At 35.7% G+C, this 17,428-nt stretch overlaps 1 protein-coding gene across 2 annotated transcripts in view; it reads right to left on the reverse strand.

Annotated features, from left to right (window-relative positions):
* Nucleotides 1–17,428, reverse strand: part of KCTD9 (potassium channel tetramerization domain containing 9) — a 30,175-nt gene that overhangs the window by 4,877 nt on the left and 7,870 nt on the right. The window contains exons 1-10 of one of the 2 annotated variants that reach the window (XM_055116378.2): nucleotides 17,197–17,303; nucleotides 12,955–13,076; nucleotides 11,118–11,161; nucleotides 7,405–7,501; nucleotides 6,743–6,801; nucleotides 6,416–6,544; nucleotides 3,550–3,617; nucleotides 3,367–3,462; nucleotides 2,495–2,644; nucleotides 425–530 (exon numbers count right to left, since the gene is read on the reverse strand). In XM_055116378.2, the coding sequence (XP_054972353.1) occupies nucleotides 425–530; nucleotides 2,495–2,644; nucleotides 3,367–3,462; nucleotides 3,550–3,617; nucleotides 6,416–6,544; nucleotides 6,743–6,770 (577 nt within the window). In that variant the 5' untranslated portion in view covers nucleotides 6,771–6,801; nucleotides 7,405–7,501; nucleotides 11,118–11,161; nucleotides 12,955–13,076; nucleotides 17,197–17,303. Of the gene's footprint in view, nucleotides 1–424; nucleotides 531–2,494; nucleotides 2,645–3,366; nucleotides 3,463–3,549; nucleotides 3,618–6,415; nucleotides 6,545–6,742; nucleotides 6,802–7,404; nucleotides 7,502–11,117; nucleotides 11,162–12,954; nucleotides 13,077–17,196; nucleotides 17,304–17,428 lie in introns of those variants that run through there. The other variant, XM_003823560.5, reaches the window with a different exon arrangement.

Genomic DNA, 17,428 nt, shown 5'->3' on the forward strand with positions numbered 1-17,428 from the left:
GTCTCCTAAATATACAAGTAAACAAAGTGATCAGTCACAGATAGTAACAAATTAAGAAACAATACATTAAATCTAAAAATGATTTTTAAAAACTCCCTGGCTTTATGCAAATGAAATTTTTCCTTTTGGTCAGTGTAAGAATATTTTATTCCATTTGAAAGTTTAAGATGTTGATATTTAATTTTCCAACTAAAACCTTATTAAATATTTGAGGTTTTATTTTTTCTGAGTCCTCAATTTTGATTAGCATTTGACTGAAACCAAATGGAGGTTTCTTACCACTTTGGAAGTTCTCCAAATATGATGACAGAAGAAACCTATCCCCTACAGCTATCCTGTTTCACCCTTAACAATTATTTTCCAGGGCTTTTTCCTTTACAGTCTGCTTCCTTCGTAGAATAGGTATTTACAGAAAGGATCTCACCTTCTAAATTGGCTTTAAGACCAGAAGGATCCTCAAAATTACACAGTTTCAGGGATGCTCCTTCTGCATTAGAACAGAGCATCTTGACTCCCTGGAGATTCGCACACTGCAAAGAAAAGAGAAAAGTCCTGGTTGTAAGGTTCATAATTTTGTTCAAATTAGCTCAAACAGTAAAAGAAAAAAAAATAGAAAAGAGGGAAAGGCTCAACTCAAAACACTCATAATCAAGAAAAGAGGGAAAGGCTCAACTCAAAACACTCATAATCAATTTTATTTTCTGTTTACAATAAAGGCTTTTCTAATTAAATAAAGTAAGAACTGGGAACATTTGAAAGAAAAATTTTTTTAAAGAACTGTTTTTTAAAAAATAAATGCAAATTAACAATAGCATGCTCATTTTACATGAAACATAACGGTTTAGATAAAGAAGTTGGGTGAGTCAGAACTCTGACACCTCTATCTATTTTTATAAACATACCTATGCATGACAATGAAACAGTCAAAATGTATGGGTAAGGAAGGCATAGACTTGTTAGGGGTATGGATTTTCTTATTACTGTAGGAATCCTGATGTTCTAAGTGAAATTCTTGATATTCTAAGATGCTACTACTGCCTTCAAGTCAGAGGTCAGAATACAAAAGCCAGCATTTAAAGGCATTATTTAGCTAGAAAACATTAACAAGATGCTGGCTGGGTCTTTCTGCACCAACCATGGCTAAACATTATTAACCCTGAGCAGGCACATCACAATGCATAATGCAGGGCAGAGAGTAAAATGGTAGAAAATATATGTTTTAAGACTTTATTTTTTTGTTTTGTTTTGTTTGAGACAAAGTCTCACTCCGTCACCCAGGATGGAGTGCAGTGGTGCTGTCTCAGCTCACTGCAACCTCTGCCTCCCAAGTTCAAGTGATTCTCGTGCCTCAGCCTCCTGAGTAGCTTGAATTACAGGCATGCACCACCACACCTGGCTAATTTTTGTATTTTTAGTAGAGATGGCGTTTCGCCATGTTGGCTAAGATGGTCTTGACCTCAAGTGATCTGCCTGCCTCTGCTCCCCAAAGTGCTGGGTTTACAGGCATGATCCACCACACGCAGCCAAGAGTTTTAAATTATGTTCATTTATCTCAAAGCGTTTTTGACAAACATCTTTTTTTTTTTTTGTCCTTAACACAAACAAAGATGCCTCTCGACATTTCACTATTTAAAGATTAGGTCCTTCTAACTTTTTTTGATGTTAGTCTTTTTCCTGTTTTGCTACTAACCTGACCCTTCATGATAAGACAGAATAAAGGACAGTGAAAGTAACTAAAATGCATATTTGGTAGATTTTGTTACTCGCCCTGATACACAGCTTCATGGAAAAATAAGCTGCAGCTAATGAGTAAAACCCAAATTAGAGTAATCCAATAAATGACTACCAAAAGCAAGATGGTATTAATTCAAAAGACATACAGACATGGGCCTTGGTGGTAAGGAACTTAAAGTTGTTAAAAATTCATAGATTTCATTGTTGGTCTGCATATATCCTCTAACTTCAAATAAACACAGATAACTGTTATAAATACATACATATACATATATATAAATATACACATATATGTAGAGAGAGGGAAAACGCCACTGAGATGTTAACTTCCACAAACTGATGCATACCATGTTTATTTCAAAATATCTGTCAAATACTTCTTGAGCAATAACATTTTCCCATTCCAGAAATGAGGTTGAATAGATTTCAAGGTTCCTTTCAGCTTTACGTTTACAATTAGCTGAAAATATGAGTCCTGATAAATAAAGTACAGTATATTGAGGAGATCAAGAACTAATTCCAAGATTTAATTTATTAGTTGCTAAACCTTTCAAGTCTATGTTTAATAAAGGATATCAAACCTGTAAAACCAAATTCATTTCACTTTCAGACCTTTAGTCTTATATCAACATAATAAATTATCTGTTTTCAAGTAAAAGCTCCAGTAAAAGATAGTTATAATTCCTGTCTCAAAGGCTCTTTGAGACTGTTCAATAGACTAAACATTTAATTTTCTCTTGTAGCCTAAAATGATACTTACGTCAAGAACTGATCCAGAGAGATCAGCTCGTTCAAGATTTGCACAGCAAAGATTTGCATGTGCAAGATTACAGCGGCTTAAATTGGCCATTTTGAAGTTAATGTATCGAAGGTCCAAACGAGAAAGATCAGCACCACTGAAGTTCAAACCCTGAAATAAAAAAGCACAAATTGTCACCATAACTAAATCGTCTGTTTGTATTAAATTTAATTACTATAGCTAACCACCAAGTTTTTTTTAGAAGCAATTGGCAGTTCAGTCACTTGGAGTTTATTACAAAACATGATAAAATGGAACTTAGATACATAAAAGAAGTGTCCTTAAATAGGTTCCTCATAAAAGAAACTCTATCGATATATACATTAGAATATAGCCCGGCTATAATTCATTTCTGTGTAGAAGCTTCTAAAGAGGGATCCCTGTTAGTCCTATACCTGCTAATAAGTATTTAAACCTAATTATATTTAAATTATTTTATTAATTCAGTAATTCAAAACAGTTTATTAGGCAAAAATGAGTACTGTGGTCTTTACAATTTGAAATGCTATAGTACACATAAGTAAAGTACCTGCCACTGATCAGCCCATATATTGCAAATGTACAAATACTGACTTTTAAAAAACTGCTGCAATTTCTATGCATTATTCATAAACTGTTGCATGAGGTATAATTAGACAATTTAAAAAGGCTATTATTGCATCTCTTTTTGGTTAACCATTTCAGAACTAAATCAATGCTATGACTCATAATTAAATTAGATCTTGCATGTAAAAGAAAAACAAAGCAAGATAATCCCAAAACACTAGAAGAATGTAAAATTTCATTCATAGATTTGCTGATAGAAATAATTGATGTAAAAGTCTGCTAATTACCTGGCATCGCAGTTCTGACTTGGTTGGAGTTGCTAGCAAAAATCGGACAAATTCCTTTCGGGATATTGGTGAATGATCCTCCGGTGGTTGAGAATTCTTAAAAAAGATATTAAGAAATTAGTGGAGTCTTTTGGGAGATAGCTACAATGAATGTAACACTGGCTAATGTAAAAACAGGCTTACCTTTATTGCCACTTCTAGGTGTTCAATCAATGAGTCAATACCAAAAAATCTTGCTTCTTCTAACACACCTATCAGAACAAAAATAATTCTGAAACAACCTAATTTAGTGAATGTATTACATTCATTTTGAATTTACTAAAATACGATTAGTTCACATAATCTTAACATTTAATTGCCTTTTTAAATGGAGCAGATCTGAACAGGTTTGCCACAAGTATCTTTTACATACTGAATCAGAAAATGATAGAAATGAATAAAAGTTTAAAAAGTACAAAAAAGTCAAAAGTATAATTCAGAAATCTGTCTTATAGGAGAATAAATTTAAAAAATATTTGTAAATACTAAAAGAGCTTTCATTTATCATTTACTTTAACTTGGTAAAAAAAAATGTACATCCTTTACATGACTTGGTATGTTTACTTATTCTAATCTGTTAATAAACATCATCAGAATGTGTGGGAATACATTTGGGTTCCATTATCTTTCAAATGAGAAGACCTCAATCAGTTGGCTGTTGACTCAGTAAAAAACTACTTAGAACTCTGGAATTACAAAGAAAGTATCAGACATAATCCCTCCCTTCAAACACTTACAAGCTAATAAGGGTAAGTAGATACAGAAAACCAGAAGCAGTTATTTGGGAAGAATAATACAATCTTTTCTGTGAAGACCAAACTCTATGGTCAACAATCCAATTGTAAAACAAACATCATCCAAGGTACAGCATCGGGCTACCACTCTGGCATACAGGGTCCACATTTCCCCTTCAAGAGGCATCCAAAGATTATGCCATTCCGTTCGGATATATATATCCCTGGTGGAAACTCAACATATTATAAAAGAGGTTCTTGTGGGCCACGCTCTCAATTTGCCAAGGTCTAAGTAAAGCAGAACTCTTAGGGAATGCAGCCAGGATACGTTTCCAATTCTAGGTTTAGAATTAAACCTTTAAAACATCCAGAGAAGCCATAGAAATACAAAAGACAGGCCGGGCTCACATCTGTAATCCCAGCACTTTGGGAGGCTGAGGCGGGTAGATCACTTGAGGTCAGGAGTTCGAGACCAGCCTGGCCAACACATGGTGAAACCCTGTCTCTACTAAAAATACAAAAAATTAGCCAGGCGTGGTGGCAGGTGCCTGTAGTCCCAGCTACTTGGGAAGCTGAGGCAGGAGAATGGCGTGAACCCAGGAGGCGGACCTTACAGTGAGCCGAGATCGCGCCACTGCACTCCAGCCTGGGTGACACAGCAAGACTCCGTCTCAAAACAAAAAAAATACAAATATTAGCTGGGCATCATGGTGTGTGCCTGTAATCCCATCTACTTGGGAAGTTGAGGCAGGAGAATCACTTGAACCCAGGAGGCATAGGTTGCAGTGAGCAGAGATCACGCCATTGCACTCCAGCCTGGGTGACAGAGCGAGACCCTGTCTCAAAAAAAAAAAAAAAAAAAAAAAAATCTGGATTTGAATCCCAGCTCTGCCACTCACTACTTTTTGGTGTTAGTGAAATTACTGTAGATTGTATTAAAGCATATAATTACTTGGGGCAACCTGTAGGCAATGTAAAGAGTTTGGATGGAAACTGTACTAACTGAAAACAATGCTTTATAAAATGAATCCAGCAGAGAGCTCTGCTTTTTGAACACTTGAACAAATAAAAGAAACGGTTGAGAAACATGAAAAAGAAAAAACTAGCAAATCTTGGTAATAGCTTGGTTTGCAGATGTGTGACACAGCATGGATCAATATATTTCTGATGTTATTTTCTAGGCAAGTAGGATACAAAATGCTATCAATAATTTGAAGAAAAATTAAAATGGGAGAAATAGAAAGCAACAAGAATTTAGTTATAAAGTTATAGAACTAGCTAAAAGGGTCAAATAATATCTTTTTTTTTTTTTTTTTTGCAATAGGTACATGTTCAAGGGAATATAAAGTTTGTTATAGCAACACTAAAAGTTAATGGGTGTTTTGTATTTCACTACAGAAACTGTAAGCCAGCAGTCCTCAGGCTGATTCTGATGTGTTCAGCATGTAATGTTTTCAAAACAAAAACATGTCACATAAAATTTTAGATACCCAGGTTTTCTTTAAAAACCAAGGTTCTGGCACTCTACGTCTGACCACTTTGCACATGGCAATGATCTTGCTGAAGCTGACAGGCATGTGACCTCAAGATTGCCAACTGCCTACCATTCCTCAAGTACTAACATCACATCAACTTCAGTCACTTGGAGGCCTATTAGCTTCCAAATATGTAACCAGTGTTTTATAAGGGCTTTGTCTACATCACCTCCATGAATCTTCACAAAAATCTTGTGATGTAGATAGGGTCAAGAGTGCTTTTAACACTCATTTTTCCAATATGACTCAGAGAAATTTCCCCAAGTTAGTCTCCCTAAGTTAGCAAGTTGTAGAATCAAGACTCTAATTGAGAATTATGATTGCAAGGCATGATTTGCCCTCTTGACTACTCTAGTTCTCACATAATGTGGGGAATATCCAGAACTTGGAGCCAAGTTACATTCTTAATTCAATTTTTAAAAAAGGAAACAACAAAATCCTTTAAAGTCACTTGTGATAGAACGTAAATCAATTTAGAATATAAAGTTGATGCGTATGGCTTACATATTTAGCTATATGTACAAAGACTATCTACCTGAAGGACCACCTGCCCGTGCCTAAATCTATTTCTACACCTATATCACTCATATACATGTGAAAACATCTAGTTTAAAAAATAGAAAAAATATATACTTTTACTTTATGGAAATACACTGTTACTGAGTGAAACAAAGTTAAAATCTTAAACTTACAAAAATGTGAGTAGTTACATAATTATACTGAAAGTCTAAATAAACTCACCCAATAAATTAATGCCATCATTTACAATGAGCTGTCCATGACGCAAGTAGTTCAAAATGGGTTCGAAGTACTCAGGACTTCGGTCAATTAAGAAAGCTCCTCTATGATCTTGCTTATTTCCCCAGACACCTGTGTTACCATTATAATAAAGAAAGTCCCCCATAAACAAAAAATAAAGTCAGAAATGTATGAGGAAAAAATTACTAAATATAAGTTTTTACTCTTAAAAACTGACATAATTAGTAAGTACAGAAGGTCAGGAGTTATAAAGTCAGCACAGATATAAAACAGGTAAGATGAAATGTGAAAACAACGTGTTATACTCACCTTTGTCCTTAAACATGTGGGCCAGCATACTGTCAGGTTCTTTATTCACTAAAGTGCTCCTAAGAATTCAGGGAAAAAAATTGATTTCTCCATTTGTCTTTATAAACAAACATATTTAAGTCAAGAGTATACTCGATCCCAGCTGCTCTCTCAAAAAGATGCATGCTACAACCTGGTAGGAGTAACGCTGGGAAACAAAAACGTGCAGTAAGTTGCCATTTATCAGATCCCTTCTAATAGGGTACTTCCTTTGATTTAAACATTGTTTTAGTTTCCTTTGCTTTAAATACTTGTCTGTCTATCCTGTAAGCAAATTATTACATAATAATATTCTTGATCTTCCAAACTTACATTTTTCTGCCCTTTAATAAAAGCAGTTGTAGTCTCCACAAATTTCAGTAGTGTTAATTTTTACTTATATTGTGTGTTTATTACTCAATATCTAAAAAGCATGTTCTAAAACACTGAAGTGATGCCTTTTATGCTTTCTCTGGAGTGAACCATGTTTTTTTCTTCAAAAAAAGTTATAAAAAATGGTTTCAGATCACAGTATATTTAAGCAGCATTTGAGTATCTTTTAAGGAAATCAGCAAATTGAAGAACAAAGGGTACACAGTGCTTCTTTTGCATTCTCTTTCTAACACACATACACACACACCTACCGTGTAGTTGTAAAGTACCGCCCTCCAACATTTAATGTCAGCCAGTCTGTGTGGAATCCTAACAATCCCTCAGGAGGCTTAGAATCTGTCTGAGGATCTAGAGATGACATGTAGAAAATAATACAAATATTAAGATTGGGGATTCTGGGAAGATGGTAATGGCATAATTTTTTAAACTGAATACACACATAATAAAAGCATACCAGAGCTACTAGGACAGCAATACCCAAACCCACAGACTGCATCTAAAACAACACTAGGTGATAAGGTAGTCCCACCAATACCAACAGCTATAAGAGCAGCATGCTTTCAGCGCCTGTGAAAGAAAAAGCAGAGAGAAGCAACAGGGTATATGATGAACCCATGAATGTTAAAGCCATCCATAGATACTGACTTCACTGCTTAATAAGTCTAGCTGAAAACAACAGATTGAGATCATCCCAAAAGTGGGTGATGCAAGTAGTTTGCAGTAAGATCTTATAGGGCTGAAAATAAACTCTTAAAACCAAATGGCCAAAACTCCCTTCCATGGACAAAGCCCCATACTGATAAGATGCTGGGAAAATAATCCAAGTTGAATGCAACAAAGACAACAGAGACAAAAAAAAAAGGACTCCAGATGAAAGTTAAGAGGTTTAATAGACCAGAATATATCAGAAAATGAGTTCTGTGTATTTTAAACACTTCACAAAAACAACAGAAAAGGGAACTCTAGAGCCATGAAATTAGAAAAACTGTCCTGTCAGCCCTCTTTTCAAGTTAAGAAAAACTAATTTCATATAAAAATGAGCAATACAAAAGGACTGATCAAATGTTAATACAAAAGTGTTAAAATAATAATTGTCCTTATAGATAATGAAAACATGCCAGAAATACCCACAAAATAGATCAAAATTATAATCTAATATTCCAAAACATGCTAAAAGAAGTTTATACAAGGTATAAAACAACAATATAAACCAGGATTTAAAAATTCAGAAATGAGTAGCAAGAACTCCCAAGAGAATTAGAAATAAAAGAAAAATGATTTTTAAAGACTAAAGCAAAAGAAATACAAGAGTGATTAAACACAATAGACAATGACTTAAGGGAAAGAAAAGGTAAAAAAGAGAATAGCTTGAAAAATTAAAAAGAAATGGTCAGACGTGGTGGCTCATGCCTATAATCCTCTGGGAGGCCGAGGCGGGTGGATTGCTTGAGCTCAGGAGTTCGAGACCAGCCTGGGCAACAGGGCAAAACCCCAAAACCCCATCTCTACAAAAAATACAAAAAAATTATCCGGGCATGGTAGCACACATCTGCAGTCCCAGCTCCTGGTGGGGGGCTGAGGCAGGAGGATCACTTGAACCCAGGAGGTTGAAGCTGTAGTGAGCCAAGATCATACCACTGCACTACAGCCTGAGTGACGAAGTGAGGCCCTGTCTCAAAAAAATAAATAAAATAAAAAGGAAAAGAAAGTTTCAAACATAAAAGACAAGTGTAAAAGATCCACCCTACATACAATAGAGTCCTGAAAGAAGGAAATCAAATCAAAGTGAACAAAATAAAAATGTCAACTTCAAGAAAACTGTACTGAAATTTTAAAATACATACACTTGAAACTATATATTGAAAGGATCCATCACATACTGAGAAAACCAATCCAGAACAACTCAGAACACCAATAAATATTCTACTAAAATTACTGTACTTTAAAGAAAGAGAAATATCCTTTGGGTGATCTATGAAAAATAATCACATAAGAAAGATCAGATTTTTTGAGACCGACACCTCAGGCCAGAATAAAATGCAGTAACATATTTAAGATATTCAAAGAAAAATAATGTGAACCAAGGATTTTTCAATAGCTTCACTGAGGTATAATTAACACAGAACAAGTTACACATACTAAAGTTTATAATTTAATAAGCTTTGACATATAACTTTATACCAAAATTATATAAAGATGGTGGATGGCAATGGCATCTTGCCATTGGAAGATGTCACCGAATATTGTTCTCATAGTATCTTGGAGAGAAATCTACTAGAGAACAAGTTTCAGATAACCACTGGAAACATAACAAAAGGATTGGAGGTAAGTGTACGCTTGAAGAAGTAAAACTAAATGAGTTATACTAAAGGGAGACACTATAATATACAATGGCTATATGTTCTGACAATTCAGAAACAATACAATTATTTTTAAGTAAGGGGAGAAGGGATTTAGCATATGAAAAACATTTAACTGTTTTTAGTAATTATATTGGTACTGAAAGTATTGAGTTTGTTACTCTGACATTTTTAGATGTGTTCTGTATGGGGTAAAGTAAATGAGTAATTATGTGACATTATAATTCTATTAGTCTCCATGTCCCTGAAAGTCAGGACTATTGATATAGAAAAAGGAGACACAGATGTAAGACAGAAGAGGATAAGTAAAAACCTTATAATCCTTAATATAAACTTTAAGTACTACTATGAAGCCATGAGTTATTTCATCTATCCATATTTTGTTATATACGACATATAAACTTTATATCCTATAACATATATTATATACAAATTTTATCTCTACCTATATATTTTCAATTCTGTCCACCAAAAGGCATAGCAACAATAATGAACCCAATAGCGAAGAGCCTCCCTAGCACTCAGATTTGTCTTGGAATGACACTTCCCACTAAAAAAAATCAAGGCTTGTTGGAAAAATGTTGATCCAGGTCCAAGACAGGAAAAGGTTTTAAGATGAACACCAGTTATTCCAGATAATAAGAAAGCCATAAAATCCAACAAGGTTTGTTAAAAAGACCCGAAGAGATTTCCAGTGGCAAAAAATTAAGACCATCTGAACATCAATAAATGCAGAGGATGAAAATATACCAAATATTTTTAAATCCATGAGTTAATAACAATAAAAAAAACCTTAATTGATCATTTTTTATTGTGTTTGTATGCAGTGGACCAATTAAGTGACCATTGCCTGCCAGTCACTGTTAGGCCAATGGATAAAAGAAGATGAGAAGTTCTTGCTTACAGTTTTAAGGTAGAGACAGACAGACAAGAGTATGCACTTACTTCTAAGTTGACAATTGCCTGTGCAACAATCCTGAGAACTACTTCCACTCACCAAATGCAATTAGTATGATGCTTTAAAAAATACTTAAATATTCAGAGTGTGGACTGTATGGATCTAAATAAGTCAAATACTTTATCTTCCTTTCGGCCTTTTCTTTTGAGATATACAACTACAAGCTTTCTTCCAAATCAAAGGGTAGTGTGTGTGCACACCTGTGTGTGTGGTTGATACCAAGTCATTTTTTGGCTGATCTGATCACTGTAAAATACTGTCAAACACTACTTACGCAAGCAATATTTACTCACAAATATGTAATACAACACGTAGAAAAATTTTGACATTCACCATCAAAGAAAAAATTTTCAAACAAAACAATTGTTTCTAAGATCAAAACTACCTTACTATGTTACAGTTAATGAATATGTATACCTCCAGAGCATTTTAAAGGCATGTAAAAGATGCATCTATAATAAACTACGATCATATAGTAAAAAATTTACTTTAACACACCCAATGCAGAATCAAAAAGTGTGAAGATTTGAATACAGCCATAAGATCATTTTTAATGTTTAAGCTTAATAGCCCCATTTAAAATAATTGTCATTCCATCTTTTTTTTTTTTTTTTGGCAGATAAAATTGGCTTTTAAAGTCACTTACCAATAAATGGCTCTCCTTCACAAACAAACAAAACATCATCATCCCTGGGGAAATCAAAATTTAAAAAGCTACCATCAAAATCTAAAAATCACATTAATTATCTGTTGCTTATAGGAACTATTCCTTACAATTATATAGACAATAGGTTTTGCTATCAATCTAGACTGCAAAGAAGCTAAGTTTCCAATGCTTTGTTTAACCCCTTGAACTTAACTGTCTTTGAATTTAAATTCAAAAATAAGATCTTGCACATGAAAGTACTTTTGAAATGTGGGGAAAATAATCTCCTTACACAAACGATGTTGAGTTCAGCTTTCTTATCAATTGAGAATGAATAATTATGCTCAAAGGATAGATTAAACTCACAGCCAACTATTCTTTTTTTCTTTACATTTTTTACCCCTAAATCATCAGCTGTTGTGTGCTTTGGAGATGAAATAAACTGTCATATTAAATCTAGGAAAAATATAGCTGGAAGTAACTCTACTGTCAGTGTTTACCCACTACACATCCACCACACACCCAAATGTAAATGGCTGCACATAACCCACAGTTCTGGACAATCAGTGCACATCCTCTTCCTCAACCCATTACCCCAGATACTGTATTGTGAACCAAAAATGAATAAACAGATATCTTATAGCTCAGAAGGCTTCAGTTACAACCTTCCATTGTAGACGTTTTTATTTCCTATAGGACATCACAGGACACGTTAAATTTTTCTAAGAAGCAGAGTTTGTGTTTGTTAAGAAGAAAGTTAGGTTGATGAGGATCATCATCCAACAATGTGACTCAGTTTTCCTTAGAAACTGAAAGAAGCTGGGAGATACATATTGAAAAACTAAGAAGTTATCCTAATTTATTTGGATTTAAAATGTAGTGTATAGTATTTCCTACTTGTTCACCATGCCAGTTTACTTTTTCAGATTAGTATAAAAATCTGCTTTCATTAACAAAACCCAACTAGCTGCATGACCTGAGTGAGTCCTCAGCTTCACAGGTAATTCGTTTCCTCATCTGTAAAATGAAGGGTCTAGAACTGATTAACTGCAAAGCAGTATATTATATTGAAAGGTCATTTTGATCTAGATTTATACAGAGACTTTGTATATCATTATAAGTTAAAGCATCATTATCTTCACATCACTGATTAAAAAAACTCATGCTTTGCCAATTAAATGGTATACCTTAGGCAAAGCAATGATAACATAAGTGGCATAGTCAATACTTAATTTGTGTTGCCTTTACCATCTTCTTTGTTAAGCATCTTCCTGCTCCAAAATTCTCTGACCTCATGAAGATGAAGTAAGGTGAACTACACACTTGTTTTAAAGAGATAAATCTGCCTGAGATATTTAAGGTACAAACATAAGCCTATAATTATGGTGGATCACTGGTGATATCACTACTTAGAATTCTATCATATTTATAAAGTTTTTACAAAATCTGGCCTTTGTAATGATTATAAAATGCAAAGCATTCTTAGGAAATGATTAACAAGCAGGCGCATATAAAAGTGAAGAGATGAATTAGATTTTTAATGTTAAAAACTGCACGTCTTACTAGATCCTTCTCTAGTACCACAAAGAAGAAATTCCTCATAGCCATATATGAACTATGCAGAAAGACTATCAGTATACTGAAATGTACTAAGGGTTTTCTAGCTGATCAATTCACCTTAAGCCCAAATGATTTAAATTCCAAAGAGCAAGTTCTAGGTAATCACTTGCCAAAATCCTGTACTCTTAACAGTGATTAAATTACAGCTTAAGGGAAACAGCATAGCACCAAGAACTTGAGGCACACTGTTGACAGCTTATAAAAAGGTGAAGGTTACCTGATCAAAGCAATATCATCAATCAGTCCACCTTTCCCATTATACACACTGGTGGCTTTTATGCCGAGTTTACTGCTGGCCACAGAAAGCAAATCAGATAAAGTTCCATATACAGCAACCACCTGTAAACACACCAGAATAATATGAACAATTTCTTTAATACATGTTATCCCCCATAAGTTATAAACCACCACACTAGAACAGTGCTAAAAAGATTATCATATAAAAGGAGACTTCAAGAGGTTCTTAACAGTGCCCCCTTTTCTTCCATGACTCATTTATTCACTTGGTGCCTAATATTGCCGACTCCTCAACTAGAACATAAGAAATCATCTCTGACCAAAACAATCTACAATCCTAAGGTGTGTTAAATAGCGCTCCAGTTGTGAAGATAGACCTACACTTCGATCTAGAGTCTGACATTTTCTAGCTGTCAACTTGAGTCAACCTACTGATGCTTCTGTTGCTTTAACTAGAAATGAAGAAAATAGTAGCACCTACTTCAGAAGGTATTATGAAATGAGTTCATGCATAAGAGCTTAGCAAAGTGCCTGAGACCTAGTAAGTCCCTATTATGTTGTCCTTTTATTATTTATTTATTTGAATGGTTCATCCTTAGAACAGGAGTGTGCTGGTACTGTTTATTATATCATTAACGACATCAACTACCACAGAAAAGATAACTTCTCACCTCATTTATTTAATTCTTCATTAACTAAGCCAGATTTTAGCATCTAACATTTAAGAACAGAGCAAACAGCTGGGTGACAATGAATTGATCTGTCCTGCTGTGAATCAAGCAGTCTGATATATGTGCAAGATACATGCAACTGTCTAAGCAGGGTGCTGAGAATTTCTACATGTAAGTGAATTTTGTGCCCTGGTCCTAACTGTAACTATGGGTTCCCAGCGACTGAGTTGTGCAGTTGCACCATTATCAGTTATGACCTCTGAAAGTTAGGAATAAAAACTAGGTAAGGGTCGGGCGCAGTGGTTCATGCCTGTAATCCCAGCACTTTGTGAGGCTGAGACGGGCAGAGCACTTAAGGCCTGGAGTTTGAGACCAGCCAGACCAACATGGAGAAACCCCATCTTTACTAAAATACAAAAATCAGCCAAGTGTGGTGGTGCATGCCTGTAGCTACTCCAGAGGCTGAAGCATGAGAATTGCTTGAACCCAGGAGGCAGAGGTTGCAGTGAGCCAAGGTTGCACCACTGCACTCCAGCCTGTATGACCAAGCAAGGCTCTGCCTCCCCGCTAAAAAAAGAAAAATAAGTAGGTGAAGAGCTAAACACGAAGCACAGTCAGCTAGCTCATGGACGTCCCAAGATTTATTATGTCAAGATGCCATATGAAGTGAGCACTAAGGCTGGTCCTCTGTCCACCAGTGACTGGAATAGAGTGGACAGTTTCTAGTTAAATAAATACAGTAAATGGAGGACATGGAAAAAGCTGCTCGATAACATATGAGTGTGCAGTTTTTCAAAAGCAGAGTACTCAGATTCTAACTTTTTTCTCTTGGATCAGAAGGATGAAAGCCAGAAGAGTGCTGGGGCATTTTGGAAAGTGTTGAAGGCAAGAAAAATTTAAGCGGAACCAAGTGCATTATAAAAAATAATGTACAACCCAAGTGTCCATAAGCAGGTAATTGCATAAATAAAATATGGTATATATATACAATGGAATATTATTCAGCAATAAGAAACAATGAGGCCAGGTACAATGGCTCATGCCTGTAATCCCAGCACTTTGAGAGGCTGTGGCAGGTGGATCGCTTGAGCCCAGGAGTTCGAGACCTGCCTGGCCAACATGGTGAAACATGGTCTCTACAAAAAAATACAAAAAGTAGCCGAGCATGGAGGCACATGCCTGTAGTCTTAGCTGCTTTGGAGGCCGAGATGGGAGGATCACTTGAGCCTGCCAATTCAAGGCTGCAGTGAGCCAAGATCACGCCACTGCACTCCAGCCTGGACATGATGGGACGGAAAAGAAAAAAGGAAAGGAAAAAGAAAAGAGAAAAGGAAAGGAAAGGAAAGAATAAAGAAAAAGGAAAGGAAAGGAAAGCGAGAAGAGAAGAGACATGAATTGACACATGCTGCAACATGGATGAACCTTTTTGACAGTATGCTAAATGAAGTAAGCCAGTCACAAAAGGATAAATATTCTATGATACCACTCACATGAAAGTACCCAAAACAGGCAAATTCATAGAGAAAGAAAGCAGAATAAAGGTTACCAAGGCATAGATGGGAATGGAGACTTATTTCTTCATGGTTACAATCTCTGTTTGGGATGATGACCAAGTACTGGAAATAAACCGTGGTGATGGTTACACACATTGTGAATGTAAACAATGTCAATGAATTACACATTTAAAAAATGGTTAAAATAATAAATTTTGTTCCATCTTTTATCACAATAAAAAAATACTGCAAAGCACTTGGCACAGTGTCCTACACATAGCAGGCTTGCCATAAATAATTAAAGCCTGAGTAGGGCTGGGCGCGGTGGCTCACGCCTGTAAAATCTGCACTATGGGAGGCTGAGGCGGATGGATTGCTTAAGCTCAGGAGTTCGAGACCAGCTTGGGCAACACAGTGAAACCCCATCTCTACTAAAATACAAAAAATTAGCTGGGCGTGGTGGCGTGTGCCTGTAGTCCCAGCTACTTGGGAGGCTGAGGCAGGAGAATTGCTTCAACCCGGGAGGCAGAGGTTGCAGTTAGCTGAGATCACACCACCACACTCCAGCCTGGGCGACAAAGTGAGACTCCTTCTCCAAAAAAAAAAAAAAAAAAAACAGCCTGACTAAAACATGTCCCCCATATTTCCTATGATTGTTCACCTCTGCAACACAGTGAGGTATTCTGTAATTGCATTATACACATTCCTGGGACAAAGGGAAGCGAAATACAGTACCTAGGGCATTGCACATGGCAAAGCTGGGGTTGTGTTAAGGCAAAGAGCATGAAGAGAGTAAAGACAGAGAAGAGAGAAGCAAACATGCAAAGGAGCAAGAGATTGACCAAAGCAGATGCAAAACAACTCCTGCAGTCAGAAGGTGCTGTGAGAGGAGGGTAAGAAGCACAAGCACCTCTTTCCCAATTCAATGTTCTTGGCATAGTTGCCATCATACAAAGAATTTTCTAAATCTTTCTTTTCCCTCTTATTTACCTCTGGCTCTTATATCTCAGTATGGCTTTCTTTTGCCTGATATCCCCTCCTTGCCCTAACATCAACTTTCTCTCTCAGCATCTCTTTCACTGTTCTCTCTTGGCCATACCAAAAAATAGATGCAAGTTGAATGCACCTGCCTGTATTATGCTTAATACTTAATGTAATATTATAGCTTAAGATCTTATATGACTTATTCAAAATACACAAACTTGAATTGTCGTCTACTTCCATATGATTGACTTGGTTTTTCTGTGGGTCTATTGTCTTCCGATGAAAATAAAGGCCACCTGCCATGTTTTAAAGCTGTGCTGTCCAGTGTGGAAGCCACTAGCTTCATGAGTCTATTTAAATTTTAATCTATTAAAATTAAAAGTTAAAATGCAGTTCAGTCACACTAGCCACATTTCAAGTGCTCAACTGCCACACTGGCTAATTGTTACCATATTGAATAGCACAAATTTCCATCATCTCAGTAGTTCTATTAGACAGTGCCATTTTAAAGAGCAGAAAAAAAAAATGAAGAAAAAAAAACACAACTATTTTAATTCTATTAGGCTTTCCCATGACATAGGAACCCAAAGTAACAAACTGATGAAATACAACTCAAGACCTGTTTGTTGTTTTATTTAGAGGGTTGGGATGTTGCCATCTTCTGTTTCTTCCCCACTGAAGTCAAATGTGACCAGACGATAGAAAAAAACCACACATACTGCTTGGCAAGGACTGTTTTCAAGGCAATCAAAGTACAATAGGTATTTCCTTGTAGGCTGTAAAACTACTAAGGAGCACAGTCTAGGTATAAATTGAATTCAACTTTTATTGCCACTTAAATCAATCCTAATAAAGTATCAAAAACAATTTACCGTATCACTAAATATTTTCTAATCTGGCTGTCTGCCTGGATCCTAAAGGTCCAATAAAAAAAATTAATTTGCAAAAAGTTGTTATGAATTCTGTGAATAGAGGTGACCAATTATCCCTTGGTAAAGCTGATAAGCAGCACTAAAGAAGTACATTCCTGAGCTGTTCTACTAATAACCACCATAGGTTCAAATGGTACATTACCTGGCTTACAGCAGGTCTTTGACAAATATTTCTTGAATGTTGAGTGTTGAAGTAGGACACACCTTTTTTGTGTGACAGTCATATTCATTTAAGTCTCTTACACTGTCATTAGGGTAAAAAAATACACAGTATAAATGCAATTCTAAAGCAGTCTGGGCATGGTGGCTCAAGCCTGCAATGCCGGCACTTTTTGGGAGGCCAAGGTGGGTGGATCACCTGAGGTCAGGAGTTC

The sequence above is a fragment of the Pan paniscus genome, chromosome 7 (assembly GCF_029289425.2).
Source record: "Pan paniscus chromosome 7, NHGRI_mPanPan1-v2.0_pri, whole genome shotgun sequence".
Lineage (NCBI taxonomy): Eukaryota > Metazoa > Chordata > Mammalia > Primates > Hominidae > Pan > Pan paniscus.